A 25,905-nucleotide genomic window follows, 5' to 3' on the forward strand; every position below is an offset into this window, starting at 1 on the left:
GGAAAGCAGACTGAACCAGGTTTTCCTCTAGGACTTAGCCTGTGCTTAGCTCTATTCCTTTTATTTTTATCCAAGAAAATTCCCTAGCCCTTGCCAATGATAAGCATGCCCATAACATGACGCAGCCACCACCATGCTTGAAAATATGAAGAGTGGTACCCAGTGATGTGTTATGTTGGATTTGTCCCAAGCATAATGCTTTGTGTTCAGTACAAAAAGTTCATTTCTTTGCAGTATTACTTGCCTTATTATAAATATGATGCATGTTTTGGAATATTTGTATTCTGCACAGACTGCCTTCTTTTAACTCATCATTTAGGTTACTATTGTGGAGTAACTACAATGTTGATGATACATCCTCAGTTCTCTTATCACAGCCATTAAACTCTAACTGGTTTTAAAGTCACCATTGGCCTCATGGGGAAATGCCGGAGCTGTTTCCATCCTCTCCGTCAACTAAGTTAGGAAGGACGCCTGTATCTTTGTAGTGACTGGGTGTATTGATACACCGTCCAAAGTGTAATTAATAACATCACCATGCTCAAAGGGATATTCAATGTCAGCTTTTTTTCATTTACCAATAGGTGCCCTTCTTTGCGAGGCATTGGAAAACCTACCTGGTCTTTGTTGTTGAATCTGTGCTTGAAATTCACTGCTCAACTGAGGGACCGTACAGATATTTGTGAGGTACAGAAATGGGGTAGTCATGCAAATTATTATTTAGGCTTGCCATGACAAAGGGGTTGAATACTTATTGACTCAAGACATTTTAGCTTTATTTTTATTATTTTGTAAAAATGTCTAAAAACATCATTCCACTGACATGTAGACATGTACAATTTCACTGTAGATCAGTGACAATCTAAAGTTAATCCATTTTAAATTCAGGTTGTAATACAACAAAATGTGGAAAAAGTCAAGGGGTGTGAATACTTTCTGAAGGAACTGTAATTGTCCTCAGCATTACGAATGACAGACACAAACTAGTCTGTAGCTGCAGCACTTCCAGTCCATATTTAGCCACAGACCTGTCTGATTGTCTAGCCACCACTCAGTGACAAATAACAGCCCATGAAAATAAGAACCAATGATCATATAGAAAAAAACAGGAAATCTTAAGCGCTATCTGGCGTAAGACAAGGATATGGTGATATATAGTAGCCGCAAAACATCAAAGATATCTGCCGGAGTCGTAAGGCTGCCAACTCCGAACCACATATTGCCTTGGCGATGCGGATTCGGGTCTTGAGTTCGGTCTCAGACACTTTTTGTTTGTGGCCCTCATTCTTGTATCTCCTGCTCTACTTTCCCGCTGTCCTGTCATTAAAAAAAAATAAAACACAATTGTTGTCAGCTGTACATTCCCACTTTCCCCCTACTCTCTCTCTCTACAGTGTCTCCTCCAAGTCCTCTCCTATGCTGGTGTTATTCACCACAGGTAAGGACTCTCGGAGGGAGATGTCGTCCACCTGCTTGGCTCTCTCGTCTGGTTCCTCTGGGATGGATGGGGGCAGGCTATCCACCTCAGAGTTGCTGAACACGTAGCCGGGCAAGGTGGTGTGGGTGCTGACGCTGTGCCTGGCTTGGCTGCTGCGGTACACGTGGCTGGAGAATAGGGAGGCGGTGCCCGAGATCACGGCCAGCGGTTGCGGCTGACTGGTAGAGGTCTGGTTGAGACCGTACCGGTAGTTGGCACATGCCGCCGGTCCCTTCCCGTCGAACACCAGGTTCCAGCGGGTCCAGGTCTTCTTGATCTCTGCCTGGACCTGAAGAGAACAAGAGGATTGTGTGGGTCAGGTTATAGTATAGTATCGGTCGTGGTATTGTGTGGGTCATGGTATGTATGGTAGCCTATAGTATGGGTTGTGGTATTGTGTGGGTCATGGTATGTATGGTAGCCTATAGTACGGGTCATGGTATGTATGGTAGCCTATAGTACGGGTCATGGTATGTATGGTAGCCTATAGTACGGGTCATGGAAGAAACTTAATTGGAGAGTTCGGACAACTTTTAGAACGGACGCAATGTTATTGCCTTTATCCTGAAACCTTTACTGATGTAACAATACAAGAATGCCTCCGATCATTCTCAATGAAATTACTTGCTGCAAAGAAGAAAATTAAAATGTTGTTTTTACTGACTGGCATTCACAATGAAATTTGTTGACAACACAAAACAATAGAGACTTGAATACATATTATTGCCAATGCCAAAGTTTCTATTGTTTTGTGGTGCCAACAAATTTTATATTCGCTTTCACTGGACTTTTTCAGAGGTTTTAAAAGCTATCAGAAATAAAACAACCCAAACCTATCACTTAGCAACGAACATGGACGAGAGTAGGGGTGCTCTCAGAACATTAAGATCGAAATGAACAAACTCCCTAAATATTGTATATGGCTTCAGAGAGGACTAATAAATGAGGAAATTATAGACCTGGTTGTTCACCAGTTTGGGGGAAAATAGTACTTTATTTTACAGTAGCTAGTGTTTTTACAATGGTATTGACCAGCAAGTTATGAGGTAGTAACAAAGGGTATTTTCTGGCAGCCTATTTTCTTACAGTACTTCAAACCCTAAAGGTGGGGATCACTGATGGGTGCAATGTGTGCGCACAGCGTGCACTTGTGCACAGTATGAGTGTTCTATTGTTCTAATAAATGACATCACTAAGTTCCATTAGTTCTAATAACATATCTCTCGCTCTCTCATCATGGTCAGTTCCTAGAACTTCCTACTATACTTATAAATGGGCAAGAGACTTAGGTTCAATTCGAGAGTCCAGCATGATAGATTCTCGTACGCGGAGAAGACCTTAAAGTGGAGAAGACATTCAAGTGGAGAAGACCTTAAACCTGCTGGCCGGGTCTGGTCAATAGTACTCACCTCTGCATTGCAGTAGCAGTAGATAATGGACACAAAGAATCCCTGTGAAAAGGTGAACGCGAGTTAGGTTAGAGGCATGTGTTGAAAGGTTCAATTCCGTCTGACAGTATAAATGTGACCTTCTCTACGAATGAGAGGTGTCCATGACCTTTGGAGAATAATATTGACATGATGCGCTCAGGAAAGAGAGCTCTTAGAGAAAAACAAATATATGATAGATGGGGTTTGTTTTTGCTGTATCTACTTTATATTTTTATTATACACAATTCCTTTAAAAAAAAAAAATACCATGTTTCCCTGGATCTTTACAAATCAGACCTCAAAAGTAGTGTAATGAACAGATTGACACACATCCTAATTTATTCATAGCTAGATTGTCATGAGATGTGGTTTGATCTTGACATTAGACTACATTAGAGGTCTGAAAACATCTGAGATAATTGAAAGTCTAATGTCCCTTTTAGCTATAATGCTTACATTTTCACATTTAAAATCATATCAATATTGCTTTCTAGTGCTGAGCGATTAACCAAAATGTATGTTATTTTGAGTTTTTTACACAACTAATTGACCGACGTAATTTCAATTATTTCAATTCTATTTAGTTTTTTTCCGTGAGCTCAATTCGCATTTTCTCACTGTAGTTTCTCGAATAGAGATACATCAGATCAAGCCCATACATTTGAAGTCAGAAGTTTATACACCTTAGCCAAATACATTTAAACTCAGTTTTTCACAATTCCTGACACTTAATCCAAGTAACAATTCCCCGTTTTAGGTCAGCTAGGATCACCACTTTATTTTAAGAATGTGAAATGTCAGAATAATAGTAGAGAGAATGATTAATTTCAGCTTTTATTTCTTTCATCACATTCCCAGTGGGTGAGAAGTTTACATACACTCAATTAGTATTTGGTAGCATTGCCTTTAAATTGTTTAACTTGGGTCAAACGTGTCGGGTAGCCTTCCACAAGCTTCCCACAATAAGTTGGGGGAATTTTGTCCCATTCCTCCTGACAGAGCTGGTGTAACTGAGTCAGGTTTGTAGGCCTCCTTGCTTGCACACGCTTTTTCAGTTCTGCCCACAAATCTTCTATAGGATTGAGATCAGAGCTTTGTGATGGCCACTCCAATACCTTGACTTTGTTGTCCTCAAGCCATTTTGCCACAACTTTGGAAGTATGCTTGGGGTCATTGTCCATTTGGAAGACCCATTTGCGACCAAGCTTGAACTTCCTGACTGATGTCTTGAGATGTTGCTTCAATGTATCCACATAATTTTCCTACCTCATGATGCCATCTATTTTGTGAAGTGCACCAGTCCCTCCTGCAGCAAAGTACCCCCACAACATGATGCTGCCACCCCCGTGTCTCACGGTTGAGAAGGCGTTCTACGGCTTGCAAGCCTCCCCCTTTTTCCTCCAAACATAAAGATGGTCATTATGGCCAAACAGTTCTATTTTTGTTTCATCAGACCAGAGGACATTTCCCCAAAAAGAACAATCTTTGTCCCCATGTGCAGTTGCAAACCGTAGTCTGGCTTTTTTATGGCAGTTTTGGAGCAGTGGCTTCTTCCTTGCTGAGCGCCCTTTCAGGTTATGTCGATATAGGACTCGTTTTACTGTGGATATAGATACTTTTGTACCTGTTTCCTCCAGCATCTTCACAAGGTCCTTTGCTGTTGTTCTGGGATTGATTTGCACTTCACACCAAAGTACATTAATCTCTAGGAGACAGAACGCATCTCCTTCCTCAGCGGTATGACGACTGTTGTCCCATGGTGTTTATACTTGCGTACTATTGTTTGTACAGATGAATGTGGTACCTTCAGGCGTTTGGAATTGCTCCCAAGGATGAACCAGACTTGTGGAGGTCTACAATTATTTTTCTGAGGTCTTGGCTGATTTCTTTGGATTTTCCCATGATGTCAAGCAAAGAGGCACTGACTTTGAAGGTACCTTGAAATACATCCACAGGTACACCTCCAATTGACTCAAATGATGTCAATTAGCCTATCAGAAGCTTCTAAAGCCATGACATCATTTTATGGAATTGTCCAAGATATTTTAAGGCACAGTCAACTTAGTGTATGTAAACTTCTGACCCACTGGAATTGTGATAGTGAATTATAAGTCTGTAAACAATTGTTGGAAAATGACTTGCGTCATGCACAAAGTAGATGTCCTAACCGACTTGCCAAAACTATAGTTTTGTTAACAAGAAATTTGTGGAGTGGTTGAAAAACAAGTTTTAATGAGTCCAACCTAAGTGTTTGTAAACTTCCGACTTCAACTGTAGTAGTAGTGTACAACAGGCCAATATTCGACATTGTTTAGCGCAGAAAACGTGCGATTAAACTGCAATTACCATAATCCAATGCACGCCTACTTGTCCGGAGACAAGAGAGAAGAACGCATGATCAAGAGGGGTGGAGCAGTTGCATCGCGAGGTATCTCTACCTGAAAATACATGATCTAAGTGATTGATAGTTTGTATTCAGCATTCATAAAAGTATGCTGTATTTACTTTGAAGAACTACTAAAATAGAGTATTTTGTCAGACAGCAGCACTATAGAGATGAGATTATGACTTGGAATGAAACAACAAAGTATTCAAATAAAACAACTGTAATATACCCAACAACAAATATATTTAATTAAAGTAAAGTAATGTGAATAAATGATGGTTAATAAGTGATAAGTAATGGGCAGTCTCTACCATTATGGGGCTTTTATTCATATTCTGTGTTAATGCATAGTGCATTTCATGTAAAAAAATACATGTAAAAAAATATAATAATTGTTGAAAAAATGCGATTATTTTTTTTATATTTGAACCAAAAATGAGCCGACCTCAAAAAGCACTAATCGCTCAGCACTATTGCTTTCTACAGTTCAAAAGCTATTAGCAATGTGCAATATAAGACAGATCAGTTACATGCAATACAAAACAGGAACCCCAACTGGGGTGAAAGCGAGCACCTGGAAAGAGTTGAAAAAGAGCTCACAGTACATTCGGACCTCCCATCCGACCCCTTTGATCGAGTGTGGCATGCCCACAAACACTATGTAGTGGACCCCGAAAACTAGCACCAGCACTAGAGTGGACTTAGCCAGTTTCCTGTGAAAGGGACAGTAGAAAACTGTATAATCCTCTATTGAAGGAATCCTTTGAGCAGCATCATACAACAGTCAATGTACATACAGTGCCTTGCGAAAGTATTCGGCTCCCTTGAACTTTGCGACCTTTTGCCACATTTCAGGCTTCAAACATAAAGATATAAAACTGTATTTTTTGTGAAGAATCAACAACAAGTGGGACACAATCATGAAGTGGAACGACATTTATTGGATATTTCAAACTTTTTTAACAAATCAAAAACTGAAAAATTGGGCGTGCAAAATTGTTCAGCCCCTTTACTTTCAGTGCAGCAAACTCTCTCCAGAAGTTCAGTGAGGATCTCTGAATGATCCAATGTTGACCTAAATGACTAATGATGATAAATACAATCCACCTGTGTGTAATCAAGTCTCCGTATAAATGCACCTGCACTGTGATAGTCTCAGAGGTCCGTTAAAAGCGCAGAGAGCATCATGAAGAACAAGGAACACACCAGGCAGGTCCGAGATACTGTTGTGAAGAAGTTTAAAGCTGGATTTGGATACAAAAAGATTTCCTAAGCTTTAAACATCCCAAGGAGCACTGTGCAAGCGATAATATTGAAATGGAAGGAGTATCAGACCACTGCAAATCTACCAAGACCTGGCCGTCCCTCTAAACTTTCAGCTCATACAAGGAGAAGACTGATCAGAGATGCAGCCAAGAGGCCCATGATCACTCTGGATGAACTGCAGAGATCTACAGCTGAGGTGGGAGACTCTGTCCATAGGACAACAATCAGTCGTATATTGCACAAATCTGGCCTTTATGGAAGAGTGGCAAGAAGAAAGCCATTTCTTAAAGATATCCATAAAAAGTGTCTTAAAGTTTGCCACAAGCCACCTGGGAGACACACGAAACATGTGGAAGAAGGTGCTCTGGTCAGATGAAACCAAAATTGAACTTTTTGGCAACAATGCAAAACGTTATGTTTGGCGTAAAAGCAACACAGCTCATCACCCTGAACACACCATGCCCACTGTCAAACATGGTGGTGGCAGCATCATGGTTTGGGCCTGCTTTTCTTCAGCAGGGACAGGGAAGATGGTTAAAATTGATGGGAAGATGGATGGAGCCAAATACAGGACCATTCTGTAAGAAAACCTGATGGAGTCTGCAAAAGACCTGAGACTGGGACGGAGATTTGTCTTCCAACAAGACAATGATCCAAAACATAAAGCAAAATCTACAATGGAATGGTTCAAAAATAAACATATCCAGGTGTTAGAATGGCCAAGTCAAAGTCCAGACCTGAATCCAATCGAGAATCTGTGGAAAGAACTGAAAACTGCTGTTCACAAATGCTCTCCATCCAACCTCACTGAGCTCGAGCTGTTTTGCAAGGAGGAATGGGAAAAAATGTCAGTCTCTCGATGTGCAAAACTGATAGAAACATACCCCAAGCGACTTACAGCTGTAATCGCAGCAAAAGGTGGCGCTACAATGTATTAACTTAAGGGGGCTGAATAATTTTGCACGCCCAATTTTTCAGTTTTTGATTTGTTAAATAAGTTTGAAATATCCAATAAATGTCGTTCCACTTCATGATTGTGTCCCACTTGTTGTTGATTCTTCACAAAAAAATAGTTTTATATATTTATGTTTGAAGCCTGAAATGTGGCAAAAGGTAACAAAGTTCAAGGGGGCCGAATACTTTCGCAAGGCACTGTATAACAACCCAACAATGTTATCTTAAAAACAGACCTATTGTCATACAATACATTAGGCCAGGGGTGGCTAAATCAATCTCTGGAGGGCAGAGTGTCTGCTGATATTTGTTATTTCCTTTAGATGCGTGTCCAATTAAGACCTATACAACTGGCTGAGGGGAGTTCCTACCTAATCAATAACCTTCATTGATCAATCAAGTACAAGGGAGAAGAGAGAACCCGCAGAAACTCTGACCTCCAGGAATTGAGTTTGACACTCCTGCAGTAGGCTATATGAGAAAGCACACTGTCCGTGATATGTGTCTGGAAAAGTGCATGTGAGATGTGTCTGGTAAAGCATGTGATATGTGTCTGGAAAAATGCATTTGACATGTGTTTGGAAAGTGCACGTGGTGGTGATGGAGTTTGAGAGGGACAAGATGGAGAAGACCACATGCAGCTGGCATCGAGCTAAAATAATTGAATTTCTTGGCAGCCATCTTTATCTGACAGTCCCTTGCAGTGCTTGACTTGGACTGGAATATATGCTGGTACTCATTTTGGGTCCCGGGTACTGTTTACATTTAGCTACATGTTCCGCAATAAGTTTGAGGTAATGTAAGAGGAACAGGAGCTCAAGCAGTAGAACATTTGAGGTGCCGGTACTCCGCTCCAGTCAGCTCCGGCCCAAGTCAAGCACGGCTCCCTTGTGCATTTGTGCACTTTCCACTCAACAGATTTGTGATACAAATGTCAATAGCCAAGGATGATTGCACATTACAATCTGCGACGTTAGTATCAATATCGAGCCAACGTTTGCATCTAAATCGTTTGAAGATGCTCAGTAGTTTTTTAAAAATGGAATAAATCACAGCTAGAGAAAGAGAGTTAGAGAGAGCAAAAGGAAAACAAAGTCGGCATCCCAAATGGCACCATATTCCCTATATTGTACACTACTTTTGCCCAGAGCCTTATCAGTGTTAATCCTATCTACACCTGCGAGAATGGAGCGGCTCAAGAGACAACGTGGATCTGAAGTATTGTCTGTTGTTGGGCCTGTTTACTAATGACTGACAGGAGTGTTACCCCCTCAGCCTTGGCACAGAGCTGCCAACCAACACATTACCCCAGACATAAGTGGGAATTAAACAAAGACTCAGGCAGCCCTATAGGGATGGCTTCACAGCATGTCAAAATGTGTCTTGCACTTAGATATGAGAAGAGCATGTACAAACACCGCAGCTGGGACAATGAGCTCTCAACCTCTGCAATGAACAGAGTAGTCAGGAAGTCCAGCACCATCATCAAGGACCCACTCACCCCAGCCATGCATGGACTGTTCATTCCAAAAAACGGTTACTGACTCAATGGTCTTAACCGCTAAGATATTTGATGCCCACAACTGGGTTTAATATGCTAAAGATTAGATTAGACCAGTGGGGGCTGCTGAGGGGAGGACGGCTCATAATAATGGCTGGAATGGATTCAATGGAATGGCATCAAACACCTGGTTTCCATGTGGTTGGTTTCCTGTTTCCTGGTTTCCATGTGGTTGATACCATTCCATTGACTCATTCCAGCCATTACTATGAGCCGTCCTCCCCTCAACAGCCTCCACTGGTTCAGACTGGTTATTGGCATAAAAAAATAAGCTTTTTGCCTGACCGCAATGCATTATGGGAGTCATGTTCAATTAATTTCAATTTCAGACACAGATTAACCTGCTCTAAATTCATAACCTGTATCCTAAGCCTGAGTAAATGATGTGAAAGCTTTGCAAACACAAACACATGGATATAAAGGAAGAATGATTAAACTAATCAAAGGCACATTTAGAATAAGCTATTTCTATAAAACGGCAAATTTAATCAAAAGCGGTATTTACAGTTTCTAATGTTTTCCCCCACAAAAATCACATAAATAAGATTGACTAAAGCAACAAGGCACTAATGAGACACCAACCCTACCTGCATTGCTTCCGAGTGTCATATCTCCCAGCATTCGTCTCTCTGATTTTTGTGGCCAGTACTCGCACAATATTCACAAACAAAATAAAGTTGAGCTGAAAAAAAACAACAAAAAAAGCACACATGGATAGAAAAACAAATTGTGTGGTGCCTGTGGCCTAGCTCCCGGCTTAGACACATATTAGTCTCCCCACCGGATACCGGGTTTCAATCCCCACTCCAACCCTTTAATCTGTTAATCCCACCTGACTGCCTCCCCCTCTGTCATGTTGGTCTCAATAAAGAAAGAAAGAAAAAAAAAAGATTCTGGGCATCGATACACAGCATATCTAATGAACTCCCTCACCGTTATCTCTCATCATGACATTTCTACCATGATATCATTGAACTTGTACCATCAAAGGTTTGGATGAGATTACATTTTAATCGAAAGAAGAGACAGTAGTCTGTAGTCTACTTTGATTTCATTAGGAGAACCTAAGTCCCTGGTCCACCTCATGTGGCAGGATAAGAGCAATAGTATTGAAAGAGATGCAAATGTATGTATCTCTGCTGAGACTGAGTCAGTGGTGTCAGTTTGAGAGTGTTGGTGGCTGACTAAGAGCAGCGAGGGGAAGGTATACACTAGGCTTAGGTACTCAGGTAGGGGACAGGTATACTGTACACTAGGGAGTCACTAGGCCACTAGGGAGCTGGGACAGGTATACACCAGGGAGCAAGGTGTCACTCCATTCTTCCAAGGGGCAGAGAGACAGCTTCTGGCCCAGAGAAAAGCAGATGAAATCCTCTCTTCGGATTTGAGTTCTTCAAGAGTATTATACACAACAAGAGTTACAGTTGGTAAATCTATTTTGCATGACAAAAAGCCACCAGGACCACCATTTATTTTTTGTATGTCAGCAGTTTTTTGTATCAGGTTTCAACTTCTCTTATTTGTCTTGATTTAATTTCTTTACTTTGTCTCCCGAAATAAGGACTTCGCCCAGAGACTTCAGGTGTGAAGCTGTGCAGAGCAAACTAAGCTATAAGCTTGACCAAAGTTACTAAAACTTGAACATGAATCCAGCTGTATAGAGAATAAAACACTTTTAATAAAAAAATCAAGATAAGAGTCAGCAATGTAACCTTCTAGTAATGGATGCAAACTACCGGATTCTCGCCTCAATGGCTATGATTGATGAATTGGGGAGAGGCATTATCATGTTTTTTTTTACTGCAATTGAAGTCACTTACACCAATAGCTGTAAGGATGGGAACTTGATAGATCCATTTAATGTTACCCGCACTTAACTCCCAGCATCTGTTATGAGAGAGAGAAAGAGAGAGAGCGAGAGAGAGAACGAGAAAGCGAGAATAAGAAGGAGAGAAAGAGAAAGACAGAGTGCATTTGTACTGCAGGAGTTCCTTACTGCTCTCAAAACAGTATGTCGTCGTGCAACAAAAGTGTAGTCTCTCTTGCCAGTCTCAGGGCGCTCCGCACACACAATGGCTGTGAGAAGAGGCTAATAAAAGTGTAATGGTGTCATGTCAAAGGTGTGCAGCTGCAACATTAAGGCAAGTAGGCCGCTGACTGTGAATGAGAACAAGAGTACTGGCATGTAGCCTGGTGGCTAGAGCGTTGGGCCAGTAACCGAAAGGTTGCTGGATCGAATCCCTGAGCTGAAGGTAAATGAGGTAAAAATCTGTTGTTCTGCCCCTGAACAAAAACACCTTGGGAGATCCTATTTCCAAACCAGATGATTGTGGGGAGCCTAGACAGCTGATGCACAAAGTTCCTCAACAGGCACGCATGCTACGCTGGGCTCCTCCACTTAAATTGTGTTGCTGGAGGTGTCTGTGGAATATGGTAGGTGAAGGAGGAAGTTGAGCGTCACTCTCACCCACCGTGCGTCTGCCAGCGTTGCCCGGACAACAGCCCAGGCGGCGACGAAGAGAGCAGGGACACCTGAAATTAGAGAGGACAATGATTGCTTACTGCCATCTCAAGATCTTACAAGATTCAGTACACTGAAGAAATTCAATTGATACTGGCAAGAGCAGTGGGATTCTTTTTCTTCTTTTAAGATACAAAACTATTCCCACGCACCTGCAACAAGCAAACTCATATGTCTGAGTGCTTTTCCTATTTTGAATAACAGCTATAGTAACATGTGGCTGTCAACAACATGAGCGCTGTTGTGATTTGGTGACTGCATGCGCTTCTAAGACGGCAGAGCAGCTCACCCCATCCAATCAGGGTAAAGCCCCACAGGTATTTGGTGTCCGAGTAGAAGGCCATGAAAATGAGGCTGTGGAGGTACAGCCCCTCTACTAGGATCCAGTAGTAATTGGTTGCCAGGAAGTAAATGAAGAGCAACACAGTGATCTTGCATCCAACCTGGTAAAAACAACAGCTTGTTAAAAACATCCTGTAGTGCAGAGACGTGTTCCAGTGGTAACAATTTCACGTCCATACACATACCAGCAACCAGGGTTCAATCCCTGCATGCTCCCTTCTCACTATGTCTCCTCCTCGTCACTTATCTCCCACTCTATCTATCAATAAAGCTCAAATGAAAGGATGTGATTGTTAGCCTAGCCCCACAAGATGAACCCCACAGAATGCTTTGTGACCGCGAAACATAACATACTGATTGAATTATTAGTCGTAGCATGGATATCAGATGTGTTGGTGCCTACATTTTTAGCTGCAAAAATATGTTTTTTCATCTATGCACAAAAAGCCACATCTGTATTTTTGTCATGATTTTCCTGCTGAGTGAATAATAATTTTCTAGTACAAACAAACTAAATAGTTAACTAAATTCTAGGTTTTTCTAGTAATAAAAATTAAGTTCTGGGAAAAGAAAAACCATTGAATGCTATTCTCTTTCCCTGATGTTGGTCTGTCGTGATGGAGATATTTGTATAGAGGAAATTGCCGCCTGCCTGGGGATATCCTGACATACAGGAAAAGAGCAATCGAGGTCTTCACGTAATGACATTCTCAACCGTTGATCCTCTTTTCACAGTCATTTCCCACTGCGGCTAAGCTTAGACTCACAGTATGAGAAACAGTACGAAGAGACTCTTGATAAAGTTCAGTTCAAGCTGAGGATTATGAGGACGACACAGAAAATGACTGATGCAGTGTTGTTTTCCATTGAAGTCCTATGACGTTGCCACCGCAAGGTCATCAACATTATCAAAGACGTTGGTTAGGTGTAGCAGTGTGGCGCAGCGGTAGTGCTGCAATCGACCATGCACGCATAGGAGTGACATGGGTTTGAATCCCCGCCCCAGCCACTTTCTCCCCTCCACAAACTATACAGTATATCTACATTCTGAACTGTCTAAATAAAACATCTGGGAAAAAGTCTCTGGGCCTGTCTGAATACCCCTACCTGCATTTTAAATAGTACTCTGATTGGGTATGTAAACACAGAAAGAGTTATAGTATGTGACATTTCTAAAATGTATGCTGTAAAAGCCAGGATTTCATTAATTTAGTATACATTCCCTACACACTGAAGAGAATCGTCTTTCCAGACTCACGTGTTTGACTACAGCTAATAATCAGAGTACCAAAATGAACGAATGGCAGGAAACAACACAATTGACTATCGCCCTGTAGCAGTCACTTCTGCCATTATGAAGTGCAGTCTAGTGAAGGAACACATATCACCTCCACATTACTCGACACCCTAGATCCACTGCAATTTGCATACTGCCCAATAGATCCACGGATGACGCATTCGCCTGCACGCTGCCCTATCCCAGCTGGACAAGAGGAATACCTACGTAAGAATGCTGTTCATTGACTACAGCTCAGCCTTCAACACCATAGTACCCTCTAAGCTCATCATTATGATTGGGGCCCTGGGTCTGAACCCTGTGCAACTGGGTCCTGGACTTCCTAACGGTAGGCAACAATACCTCCACTACGCTGATCATCATCACAGGGGCTCCACGAGGGTACTTGCTCAGACCCCCTCCTGTACTCCCTGTTCACCCATGACTGCATGGCTGTGCACATCTCCAACTGTGCACATCTCCAACTGTGCACTGATTACCAACAATGACGAGACAGTCTACAGGGAGGAGGTGAGGGCCCTGGCGGAGTGGTGCCTAGAAAATAACCTCTCCATCAACGTCAACAAAACGAAGGAGCTGATCGTGGACTTCAGGAGACAGCAGAGGGAGTCCGCCCCCATCCACATCGACAGTGCCGCAGTGGAGAAGGTGAAAAGCTTCAAGTTCCTCGCTGTACACATCACTGACAATTTGAAATGGTCCATCCACAGAGACAGACAGTTCTTCAAGAGGCTGGAGAAATTTGGCTTGGCCCCTAAGACCCTCACAAACTTTTACAGATGCACCACTGCGAGCATCCAGTTGGGCTGTATCACCGCCTAGTACGGCAACTGCACCGTCCACAACTGCAGGGCTTTCCGGAAGGGTGCTACAGTCTGCCCAGCGCATCACCGGGAGCACACTGCCTGCCCTCCAAGACATCTACAGCACCCGGTGTCATAGGAAGGCCAAGAAGATCATCAAGGACCTCAGCCACCCGAGCCACAGCCTGTTCACCCTGCTACCATCCAGAAGGTGAGGTCAGTACAGGTGCATCCAAGCTGGGACCGAGAGACTGAAAAACAGCTTCTATCTCAAGGCTATAGGACTGTTAAATAGTCACCACTAGCCGGCCTCCGCCCAGTAACCTTCCCTGAACTTTAGTCACTGTCACTAACTGGCTACCACCCGGTTACTCAACCCTGCACCTAGGAGGCTGATGCCCTATGTACATAGAAATTGAACACTGGTCACTTAAATAATGTTGACATACTGTTTTACCCACTTCATATGTATATACTGTACTCTAGTCAAGGCCTATCCTACTTAACTACTGCTATACAAATACTATTCTATCTATATACTTTCCATAATGTCTATACATGTCATCATATACATATATACACACACACTGAACAAAAATATAAATGCAACATGCAATAATGTTACTGAGTTACAGTTATATAAGGAAATCAGTCAACTGAAATAACTTCATTAGGCTCTAATCTATGGATTTCACGACTGGTAAATGAGATATGCATCTATTGGTCACAGATACCGTTAAAAAAAGTATCTGGAGTGACCACCATTTGCTTCATGCAGTGCGACACAGCTCCTTCGCATAGTTGATCAGGCTGTTGATTGTGGCCTGTGGAATGTTCTCCCACTCCTCTTCAATGGCTGTGCGAAGGAGAACTAAAAGACAGCGTACACATCGATCCTGAGCATCCCAAACATGCTCAATGGGTGACATGCCTGGTGAGTATGCAGGCCATGGAAGAACTGGGTCATTTTCAGCTTTCAGGAATGATGTACAGATCCTTGCGACATGGGGGCGTGCATTACCATGCTAAAACATAAGGTAATACCGACGGATGAATGGCACGACAATGGGCCTCAGTATCTTGTCACTATATCTTTGCACATTAAAATTGCCATCGATAAAATACAATTGTGTTCATTATCTGTAGCTTATGCTTGCCCATACCATAACCCCACCACTACCATGGAGAACTCTGTTCACAACGTTGACATCAGCAAACCGCTCACCCACCCAAAGCCATACACGCTGTCTGCCATCTGCCCGGTACAGTTAAAACAGGGATTCATACGTGAAGAGCACACTTCTCCAGCGTGCCAGTGTCCATCGAAGGTGAGCATTTACCCACTGAAGTTGGTTACGACGCCAAACTGCAGTAAGGTCAAGACCTTGGTGAGGATGACGAGCACGCAGACGAGCTTCCCCGAGATGGTTTCTGACAGTTTGTGTAGAAATTCTTCAGTTGTGCAAACCCACAGTTTCATCAGCTGTCTGGGTGGCTAGTCTCAGACTATCCCACAGGTGAAGAAACCTGATGTAGAGGTCTTGGGCTGGCGTGGTTACACATGGTCTGCGGTTGTTAGGCTGGTTGGACATACTGCCAAAATCTCTAAAACGACGTTGGAGGTGGCATATGGTAGAGATATTAACATTGAATTCTCTGGCAACAGCTCTGGTGGACACTCCTGCAGTCAGCATGCCAATTGCACACTCCCTCAACTTGAGACATCTGTGGCATTGTGTTTTGTGACAAAACTGCACATTCTAGAGTGGCCTTTTATGTCCCCAGCACAAAGTGCCCCTGTGTAATGATCATGCTATTTAATCAGCTTCTTGATATGCCACAGGTGGATGGGTTATCTTGGCAAAGGAGAAATGCTCACTAACAGAGATGTAAACAAATTTGTGCACAACATTTGAGAGAAATAAGCTTTTTTTGTGTATGGAAAACTTCTGAGATCTTTTATTCAGCTCATGAAACATGGGACCAACACTTTACATGTTGCGTTTATATTTATGTTCAGTGTGTGTGTGTGTGTATATATATATATATATATATATATATATATATATATATATATATATATATATATATATATATATAAAACGAGGAACTATATATATATATATATATATATATATTAAATAAATATATATTAAATAAATAAATAAATAAATAAATAACACACACACTGCCTTCGGAAAGTATTCAGACCCCTTGACTTTTTCCACATTTTGTTAGGTTACACCCTTATTCTAAAATTGATTAAAAAATAAATAAATCTAAACACAATACCTCATAAATCGGAACGCAAAAACAAGTTTAGAAATGTTTACAATTTTATAAAACATAAAAAAATGAAATATCAAATTCACATTCACTACCGTTCAAAGTTTGGGGTCACTTAGAAAAGTCCTTGTTTTTGAAAGAAAAGCACATTTTTTGTCCATTAAAATAACATCAAATTGATCAGAAATACAGTGTAGACATAGTTAATGTTGTAAATGACTATTGTAGCTGGAAACAGCTGATATTTTATGGAATATCTACATAAGCGTACAGAGGCCAATTTTCAGCAACCATCACTCCTGTGTTCCAATGGCACATTGTGTTAGCTAATCCAAGTGTATCATTTGAAAAGGCTAATTGATCATTAGAAAACCCTTTTGCAATTATGTTAGCACAGCAGAAAACTGTTGTGCTGATTTAGAAGCAATAAAACTGGCCTTCTTTAGACTAGTTGAATATCTGGAGCATCAGCATTCGTGGGTTCAATTACAGGCTCAAAATGTCCAGAAACAAAGAACTTTCTTCTGAAACTCGTCAGTCTATTCTTGTTCAGAGAAATGAAGGCTATCCCATGCGAGAAATTGCCAAGAAACTGAAGATCTCGTACAGCCCTGTGTACTACTCCCTTCACAGAACAGCGCAAACTGGCTCTAACCAGAATAGAAAGAGTGGGAGGCCCCGGTGCACAACTGAGCAAGAGGACAAGTACGTTTGTGTCTAGTTTGAGAAACAGATGCCTCAGAAGTCCTCAACTGGCAGCTTCATTAAATGGTACCCGCAAAGGCCTCCCAAGTTGCACAGTGGTCTAAGGTGTGCAACTAGAGATTCTGGGTTCGAGCCCAGGCTCAGTCGCAGCCGGCCGCGACCAGGAGACCCATGGGCGGTGCACAATTGGCCCAGCATCGTCCGGGTTATGGGAAGGTTTGCCCGGCAGGGATGTCCTTGTCCCATCGCGCACTAGCGACTCCTGTGGCTGTGCAGGTGCAGTGCACGCTGACACGGTCGCCAGGTGTACGGTGTTTCCTCGGACATATTGGTGCGGCTGGCTTCCGGGTTAAGTGGGCATTGTGTCAAGAAGCAGTGCGGCTTGGTTGGGTTTCGGAGGACGCGCGGCTCTCGACCTTCGCCTCTCCCGAGCCCATACGGGAGTTGCAGCGATGAGACAAGACTGTAACTACCAATTGGATACCACGAAATTGGAGTAAAATAAAAATGAAAATAATAATAATAGTACCTGCAAAACACCAGTCTCAAATGTCAACAGTGAAGAGGCTGCTGGTCTTCTAGGCAGAGTTGCAAAGAAAAATCCATTTCTCAGACTGGCCAATAAAAATAAAATATTAAGATGGGCAAAAGAACACAGACACTGGACAGAGGAAGGTTGGAAAAAAGCTATGGAGAGACGAATCTAAGTTTGAGGTGTTCGGATCACAAAGAAGAACATTCGTGAGACGCAGAAAACATGAAGATGCTCGAGGAGTGCTTGACACCATCTGTCAAGCATGGTGAAGGCAATGTGATGGTCTGGGGGTGCTTTGGTGGTGGTGAAGTGGGAGATTTGTACAGGGTAAAAGGGGATCTTGAAGGAGGAAGGCTATTCCTCCATTTTTCAACGCCATGCCCATTCCCTGTGGACGGCACTTAATTGGACAATTTCCTCCTACAACAGAACAATGACCCAAAGCATAGCTCCAAACTATGCAATAACTAGGTCTATAATGGAGTGGCCAGCACAGTCACCGGATCTCAACCTTATTGAGCTGTTGTTGGAGCAACTTGACCGTATGGTACGTAAGAAGTGTCCATCAAGCCAATCCAACTTGTGGGAGGTGCTTCAGGAAGCATTTTCAGATTTTCTCAATAAATTGACAACTAGAATGTCAAAGGTCTGCAAGGCTGTAATTGCTGCAAATGGAGGATTCTTTGGTGAAAGCAAAGTTTGAAGGACACAATTATTAATTCAATTAAAGTGACCCCAAACTTTAAAATGGTAGTGTAAGTATTCAGACCCTTTACTCAGTACTTTGTTGAAGCAATTACAGCCTCAAGTCCTGTATTTGGGGAGTTTCTCCCATTCTTTTCTGCAGATCCTCAAGCTTTGTCAGGCTGGATGGGGAGAATTGCTGCAGTTATTTTCAGGTCTCTCCAGAGGTGTTTGATCGGGTTCAAGTCCCGGCTCTGGCTGGACCACTCAAGGACATTCAGAGACTTGTCCCGAAACAACTCTTGCGTTGTCTTGGCTGTGTGCTTAGGGTCGTTGACCTGTTGGAAGGTGAACCTGGAGCAGGTTTTCATCAAGAATCTGTCTGTACTTTGCTCCGTTCATCTTTGTCTCGATCCTGACTACTCTCCCTGTCCCTGCTGCTGAAAAACTCTCCCACAGCATGATGCTGCCACCACCATGCTTCACCATAGGGATGGTGCCAGGTTTCCTCCAGACTTTGATGCATGGCATTCAGGCCAAAGAGTTCAATCTTGGTTTTGTCAGACCAGAGAATCTTGTTTCTCATGGTTTAAGAGTCTTTAGGTGCCATTTGGCAAACTCCAAGCGGGCTGTCATGTGCATTTTACTCAGGAGTGGCTTCCATCTGACCACTCTACAATAAAGGCTTGATTGGTGGAGTGCTGCAGAGATGGTTGTCCTTCTGGAAGGTTCTCCCATCTCCACAGAGGAACTATAGAGCACTGTCAGAGTAACCATCGGGTTCTTGGTCACCTCCCTGACCCTTCTCCCTTGATTGTTAAGTTTGGCCAGGCGGCCTGGTGGTTCCAAACTTCTTCCATTTAAGAATGATGGAGGCCACTGTGATCTTGTGGACCTTCAACACTGCAGACTTTTTTTGGTACCCTTCCCCAGATCTGTGCCATGACACGATCCTGTCTTGGAGTTCTACGGACAATTCCTTGGTTTCTTGCTCTGATATGCACTGTCAACTGTGGGACTTTATATAGACAGGTGTATGCCTGTCCAAATCATGTCCAGCCATTTGAATGTACCACAGGGGGACTCCAATCAAGTTGTAGAAACATCTTAAGGATGATCAATGGATGCACCTGAGCTCAATTTCAAGTCTCATATCAAAGGGTCTGAATACTTATGTAAATGTGATATTTCAGTTTTTAATTTTGTATAAAAATTTGCAAAAATTGATATTATGTGTGCAGATTGCTGATGCATTTAAAAATACATATATTTTAGAATAAGGCTGTAACGTAACCAAATGTGGAAATGGTCAAGGTGTATGAATACCTGCCAAAGGCACTGTATATTTATACTCTGGACTCATTGATCATCCTAATATTTCTATATTTCTTAATTCCGTTCTTTTACTTTTAAATGTGTGTGTATTGTTGTGTATTGTTAGATATTACTACACTATTGGAGCTAGGAACACAAGCATTTCGCTACACCCACAATAACATCTGGCTAAATATGTGTATGCGATCAATAACATTTTATGTGATTTAGATTTTCAATGTCTTGTATTCTATGTGTATTTATCGACCCCCCCCCCCCCCCCCCCCCCTATGTTGTGTTGCTGACACTTAAGAGCAAGCTTTTAAGTGCATTTCATACAACAATCAAACTGACCTTGCAGTTGAAGGGAAGAACATTACTGTACTCACAAACTGGGATTTGTCAGGAGGCTTAGCAGAGATGGTCTTGTAGTTGTCCATGAGCGCTGTGTCAAATTCCTGCAGACCTCCGTTGGTGTGGACCACCTTGTCTTTGACAAAGATGCTGACGGCACGCAGCATGAAGGACATGAACATGTGCATGTGGATGTAGTTCCTAGTGCAGTGGAGGCGTCTGCATGGCAGGCAGACAGAGGTAAAACACTTAAGGCTCAACAATCGATATATTCAATCAATGAAATACATGTTATAAAACCGCTTTACATCAGTAGTTGTCACAAAGTGCTTTACCCAGCCTAAACCCCAAAGAGCAAGCAAAGCAGTAGCAAGAGGACACTGGCTAAGAAGAACTACCTAGAAGGAAGAAACCTAGGTAGAAACCGAGGTATTCTAGGCATCTACATTTTTGTTTTTGGCATTTAAACCTAGTTTATTGTGTTGAGAGGAATTTGGAAATGTACTTTTAATACATATACATTATGAAGCCAAACTGCATTGAGTAACCTGAATTGAATAAAATAACCTGAATTGAGTAAAATACACTAAATTCCACAGTTTTTTTAAATCAAAATGGTTCCCCACAATCAGTATCCTCAGACCATTCGAGTTAGGTTTACAGTGTACTGTGTTTTTTAATTTAAACTTTATTTAACTAGTTAAGAACAAATTCTTATTTACAATGACGGCCTACACTGGCCAAACCCGGACAACGCTGGGCCAATTGTGCACTGCCCTATGGGACTCCCAACACAGCCGATTGTGATACAGCCTAGATTCAAACCAGGGTGTCTGTATGACGCCTCTAGCACTGAAATGCAGTGCCTTAGACCGCTGAGCCACTCGGGAAATACTGAGGGAAGATGCTTGAGAGTAATACTTCCTTTTCTAATTGCATTCATGATATTTGCCAGGTCGCAATTGTAAATGAGAACTTGTTCTCAACTTGCCTATCTGGTGAAATAAAATACATATTGACAACTCATAATGAAAAGCACTGATATGTTGGATTCACGTCTCCAACTCAACCAAGAATCAAAGTTAAAGAATAGGCCAAAATCTAGCCTAATAAAAGTTTAATTTGATTTAGTCCTATTCTTTAACTTGTACAAAACGTATTTTCCTCTGTTATTAGGGAATTATGGCAGTCCTATTCTTTAACTTTGATTCTTGGTTGAGTTGGAGACATGAATCCAACAAATCAATATTTAATATGTAGACAAACTGGAATTAAGGCCAGACTAAGTCAGTGGCACAAAATATACATCTCATTAAATGTTGATATGTGGTTGTGTATGTGGTTGTGTTGACAACCAAACACAATTCAGTTTTGCAATACAGTAAATAGCCTGTTAACTTTTCGACAAGTTAACAAATTATATGTTGGATTCACGTCTCCAACTAACCCCCCCAAAAAAATTAAGAATAGGATTAAGCCAGTGGCTCAGATTAAACTATCCAAGAATTAGATGTCCTTTAAAATGTTGACATTTGGCAACCAAACACAATTCAATAATCATTTTGTAATACAGCAAACAGCCTAAAGTTAAGGCTCTTACAAACTAATGTAATATTGTTAATTCAACCTTAAAATGAGTCACACATCCATTACCAAATGTTGAGGGTAGCCTACTGTAACTATAAATATCTTCTTATGTAATCAAAGAAAGTGTGCATGTTCAAGATAGCATAAAGGTCGCAGGTCTGTGCAGATCTTTACAATTTCTATAATAACCTGTGGAGAATATTGAACAGCATTGATCACTTGCACTATGTACTTTTAATGTAATCTCATATGTAATCCAGGTCATTTGGTTGTGCAATTTGATTCATTTTATTTGAGAACAAGTTGAGAACAAGTTCTCATTTACAACTGCGACCTGGCCAAGATAAAGCAAAGCAGTGCGACAAAAACAACAACACAGAGTTACACATAAACAAACGTAAAGTGTTGGGGAATAATCAGAATTGGTGGGTAACATAGATAAGATGTTTTATTTTCATCATATGCTTATGAGTTATTTCTCATAAGAATGTATTTTGTTGTACTATAGTGGTGGCCATTGGCAGTTATTTGTTCTCTGTCAAGACTAAGTTGCATGGGCCACAGAGAGGGGAGAGGTCAAGGTGTCATCATGTGTAAACATATCTTTTGCTCCACTGTGTCTGTGTGCCAGTCACTCCCTACTTTTCCCATCGGGGAGAGGAGGATGGCAGTGTCTGGAATCATTCTATGCTCCCCGTGAGCTTGTCCAGGATTGGTTGTATTTAGAATTGGTTGTATCTAAATGACAATTTGATATATGCCTGTTGATATGGAGGATTGGTTTATGGTTCTGGGTTTGAGTAAGGAGACAAAGCTGAACGATTTATTATGTCTATGCTGTCTGACTATGTGTGTTCTTTGCTATTAAAGGATCTCAGTTGCAATGTAGAGGGGGCTCTCAGATAATTCATTGATAGACACTGAATTGATCTGAGAGTCACAGGGTTGTGATAGAGCTCATATAATTAAAGATGGACTTTGATAACTAACTCTGACTTGTTGGTGGGTTGCGCTCATGATTTGGTAAATAGAGGAAATTTCCACGACAAAAGTCAATAACACAATAGAAAAATCTATGTACAGTGTGTGCAAATGTAGTAAGATTAGGGAGTTAAGGCAATAAATAGGCCATAGAGGCGAAATAATTACAATTTAGCATTAACACTGGAGTGAGAGATGTGCAGATGATGATGTGTAAGTAGAGATACGGGGGTGCAAATAAGCAAGAAGATAAATAACAATATGGGGATGAGGTAGTTGGGTGTGCTATTTACAGATTGGCTGTGTGCAGGTACAGTAAGCTGCTCTGACAGCTGATGCTTAAAGTTAGAGAGAGAGACATGTCTCCAGCTTCAGTGATTTTTGCAATTTGTTCCATGAAGCACAGTAATAACACATTAAGTTGTTGTATAAATATAAAATATGACATTGTATTCCCAATTGAATTTCGTTGTGCTTTTAAATGGTTGAAAGTTGCCATATATCCACATTGAAATGGCATGTACCCAGTTGGTCTTCAGGTAATGCATTTTTTTTTATATTGGAGATGGCATTTCCCAGAGAATTTGGAGACGAGTCAAGATGATTGGGCAGGATATTTATCTTTACTTGTTTGCTGTTTTTGGAAAATGGTGATGAACAGATGAGGCCTACTGCTATATGACCTCAGTGGCATTTACACAGGTGGATAGAGCACCAAAAACTTGTCATTGAAGAGAACACTGATACTAGGGAACATGTCTGTTCTGCAATGGTCTATGGCTGAAAGGAATTGACTGGTATAAGAATAAAAAATAAAAACAATTTGTAAACTTCTGGAGAAAGGACCAATTGTTGGGACACAAGGCTGTCTTACCTGAAGTAGCCTATGATGACAATGGCCCCTAGAAGAGAGATGAAGGACAGTGCATATCCAATGGTGTACATGACGTACAGCCGGTCAAAGAAGTCCTGCTAGAGACAAATGGATATCTTACAGGCCTGCTCAAAACAAAATCAAATCCAATTTCATTTGCCACATACACATGGTTAGCAGATGCTAATGCGAGTGTAGCGAAATGCTTGTGCTTCTAGTTCCGACCATGCAGTGTATCTAACAAGCTACACTGTTTACACCGGCAAAAAGTTAGGCGTCTAGCATAGAAGCTTTAAACCTATCGTTTTCCCAACGGCCCAGTGTAGCTACGCTGTTAGCGTGAGTCAGAGCAACTCAAGTATTGTCATGAGTCAAGTCTGCAACCACAACAATGTTAATTGTCATTTTTGGCGTGACTGAAGTGGTGATTGGGATTACCTTTTCCTCCTCTTGACCAGGTAAAAGGAATCTCAAGCAGTCGGAATAATTGGACCACGTTCGGTTCAACCCCTCCACAGAAACCCAGGAACCGTTGACGTCACACTTCCTGTATGCATGACCTGGACACACACGGTCTGGTCATTTACATTGCAACATACAGGTCACCGCCAAAACAAAGGAAACAGTAACTTAAAGCGTCTTAATAGGGCGTTGGGCCACCACGAGCCAGAACAGCTTCAAAGCAAACTTGGAATGGATTCTACAAGTGTCTGGAACTCTATTGGAGGGACGCGACACCATTCTTCAAAAATAAATGATATTTTTGTTTGTGGTGGAAAACGCTGCCTCAGGCGCCGCTCCAGAATCTCCCATAAGTGTTCAATTGGAATGAGATCTCGTGACTGAGACGGCCATGGGATATGGTTTACGTCGTTTTCATGCTCATCAAACAATTCAATACGTTAAATCCATTACATGTACATTGCTTGGGATGCAATGATTAAAAATCCTTCTTTAACCGGTCTCCTGCCCTTCATCTACACTGACTGAAGTGGATTTAACAAGTTACATCAATAAGGGATCATAGCTTTCACCTGGATTCACCTGATCATGGAAAGAGCAGGTCTTCCTAATGCTTTGTATACTCAGTGTATATTCTTCAAGAATCAATGGGTGTCTACCATTAATGTCCAAAAATTGATATAGCAACTAAATATTCTAGCTTTAAGGTAAAGTGTAAACAAAAACTTCTTTCAACAAAAAAAAGGCAAACTTTTGCACCTAGCGCAAACGCTTAGTAAATCTGTCTCCATGAGTATAGCAAGTGTGTTGCCTATCTATACCCCAATACCTTGATGGTTGAAGTCGTAGACGTAGCTGGGGCAGGGGACCTTGGTTAGCGCTCCGGGGGATCCCTGGGGCCAACAGATAAGACCATCCCAGCCAGGGGGACAAAGATAATCTGGACACGTAGTGGGAAAAGGGAGTAAGGTAATGTTAGTGGTGGGCATCAATACTAATCATTTTATATGATATTGGTTTATTTGCATTTGATATCAATATATGGACGGCATGTTATGACATTGGATTATTGCACTATGTAAAAACCCATACTGTACATGTCTGTTCCTGCATGAACAAACCCCTCTCATAGACCTTCTCACAGGCTCTCAACTTAGTGACTTAATTGCCTGCTTATGGGCCAATTCGTGGTGAATGGACTTATTTAAACTGTAGTTTTAACTTTCACATATGGTCCAATGAGCAATCAGAAAGCACTTGTCTGGACTTCACAGAGCCGTGGAGGTGAAAAGAAAAGTAAAAACAATGTTTTTATAAAACCAATATATACAGTGGGGAGAACAAGTATTGTTCACTGCCGATTTTGCAGGTTTTCCTACTTACAAAGCATGTAGAGGTCTGTAATTTTTATCATAGGTACACTTCAACTGTGAGAGACAGAATCTAAAACAAAAATCCAGAAAATCACATTGTATGATTTTAAGTAATTAATTTGCATTTTATTGCATGACATAAGTATTAGATCACCTACCAACCAGTAAGAATTCCGGCTCTCAAAGACCTGTTAGTTTTTCTTTAAGAAGACCTCCTTTTCTCCACTCATTACCTGTATTACCTGTATTACCTGTTTGAACTCGTTACCTGTATAAAAGACACCTGTCCACACACTCAATCAAACAGACCTCTCCACAATGGCAAGACCAGAGACCTGCAAAAGGCTGGGATGGGCTACAGGACAATAGGCAAGCAGCTTGGTGAGAAGGCAACAACTGTTGACCTTGTCAGCTCCGGGGTTTGAACTTGCAACCTTCCGTTTACTAGTCCAACACTCCAACCACTAGGCTACCCTGCCGCCCCAATCACCCTCGGTCTGGGGCTCCATGCAAGATCTCACCTCGTGGGGCATCAATGATCATGAGGAAGGTGAGGGATCAGCCCAGAACTACACGGCAGGAACTGGTCAATGACCTGAAGAGAGCTGGGACCACAGTCTCAAAGAAAACCATTAGTAACACACTACGCCGCCATGGATTAAAATCCTGCAGCGCATGCAAGGTCACCCTGCTCAAGCCAGCGCATGTCCAGG

The 25,905-nt window shown here is 41.7% G+C and overlaps 1 protein-coding gene across 4 annotated transcripts in view; it reads right to left on the bottom strand.

The window, feature by feature from the left end:
* Positions 1 to 764: 764 nt before the first annotated feature.
* LOC110495945 (parathyroid hormone 2 receptor-like) overlaps positions 765 to 25,905 on the bottom strand; it is a 34,418-nt gene continuing 9,277 nt past the window's right edge. The window contains exons 3-13 of one of the 4 annotated variants that reach the window (XM_021571487.3): positions 24,649 to 24,759; positions 23,796 to 23,917; positions 23,358 to 23,455; positions 19,951 to 20,134; positions 11,885 to 12,038; positions 11,546 to 11,606; positions 10,895 to 10,961; positions 9,662 to 9,756; positions 5,868 to 6,006; positions 2,887 to 2,928; positions 765 to 1,766 (exon numbers count right to left, since the gene is read on the bottom strand). In XM_021571487.3, the coding sequence (XP_021427162.3) occupies positions 1,389 to 1,766; positions 2,887 to 2,928; positions 5,868 to 6,006; positions 9,662 to 9,756; positions 10,895 to 10,961; positions 11,546 to 11,606; positions 11,885 to 12,038; positions 19,951 to 20,134; positions 23,358 to 23,455; positions 23,796 to 23,917; positions 24,649 to 24,759 (1,451 nt within the window). In that variant the 3' untranslated portion in view covers positions 765 to 1,388. The remainder of the gene's footprint in view (positions 1,767 to 2,886; positions 2,929 to 5,867; positions 6,007 to 9,661; positions 9,757 to 10,894; positions 10,962 to 11,545; positions 11,607 to 11,884; positions 12,039 to 19,950; positions 20,135 to 23,357; positions 23,456 to 23,795; positions 23,918 to 24,648; positions 24,760 to 25,905) is intronic. The other 3 variants (XM_021571490.3, XM_090208278.1, XM_036952456.2) reach the window with 3 other exon arrangements.

The sequence above is a fragment of the Oncorhynchus mykiss genome, chromosome 18 (assembly GCF_057628025.1).
Source record: "Oncorhynchus mykiss isolate SJ-2025 chromosome 18, ASM5762802v1, whole genome shotgun sequence".
Lineage (NCBI taxonomy): Eukaryota > Metazoa > Chordata > Actinopteri > Salmoniformes > Salmonidae > Oncorhynchus > Oncorhynchus mykiss.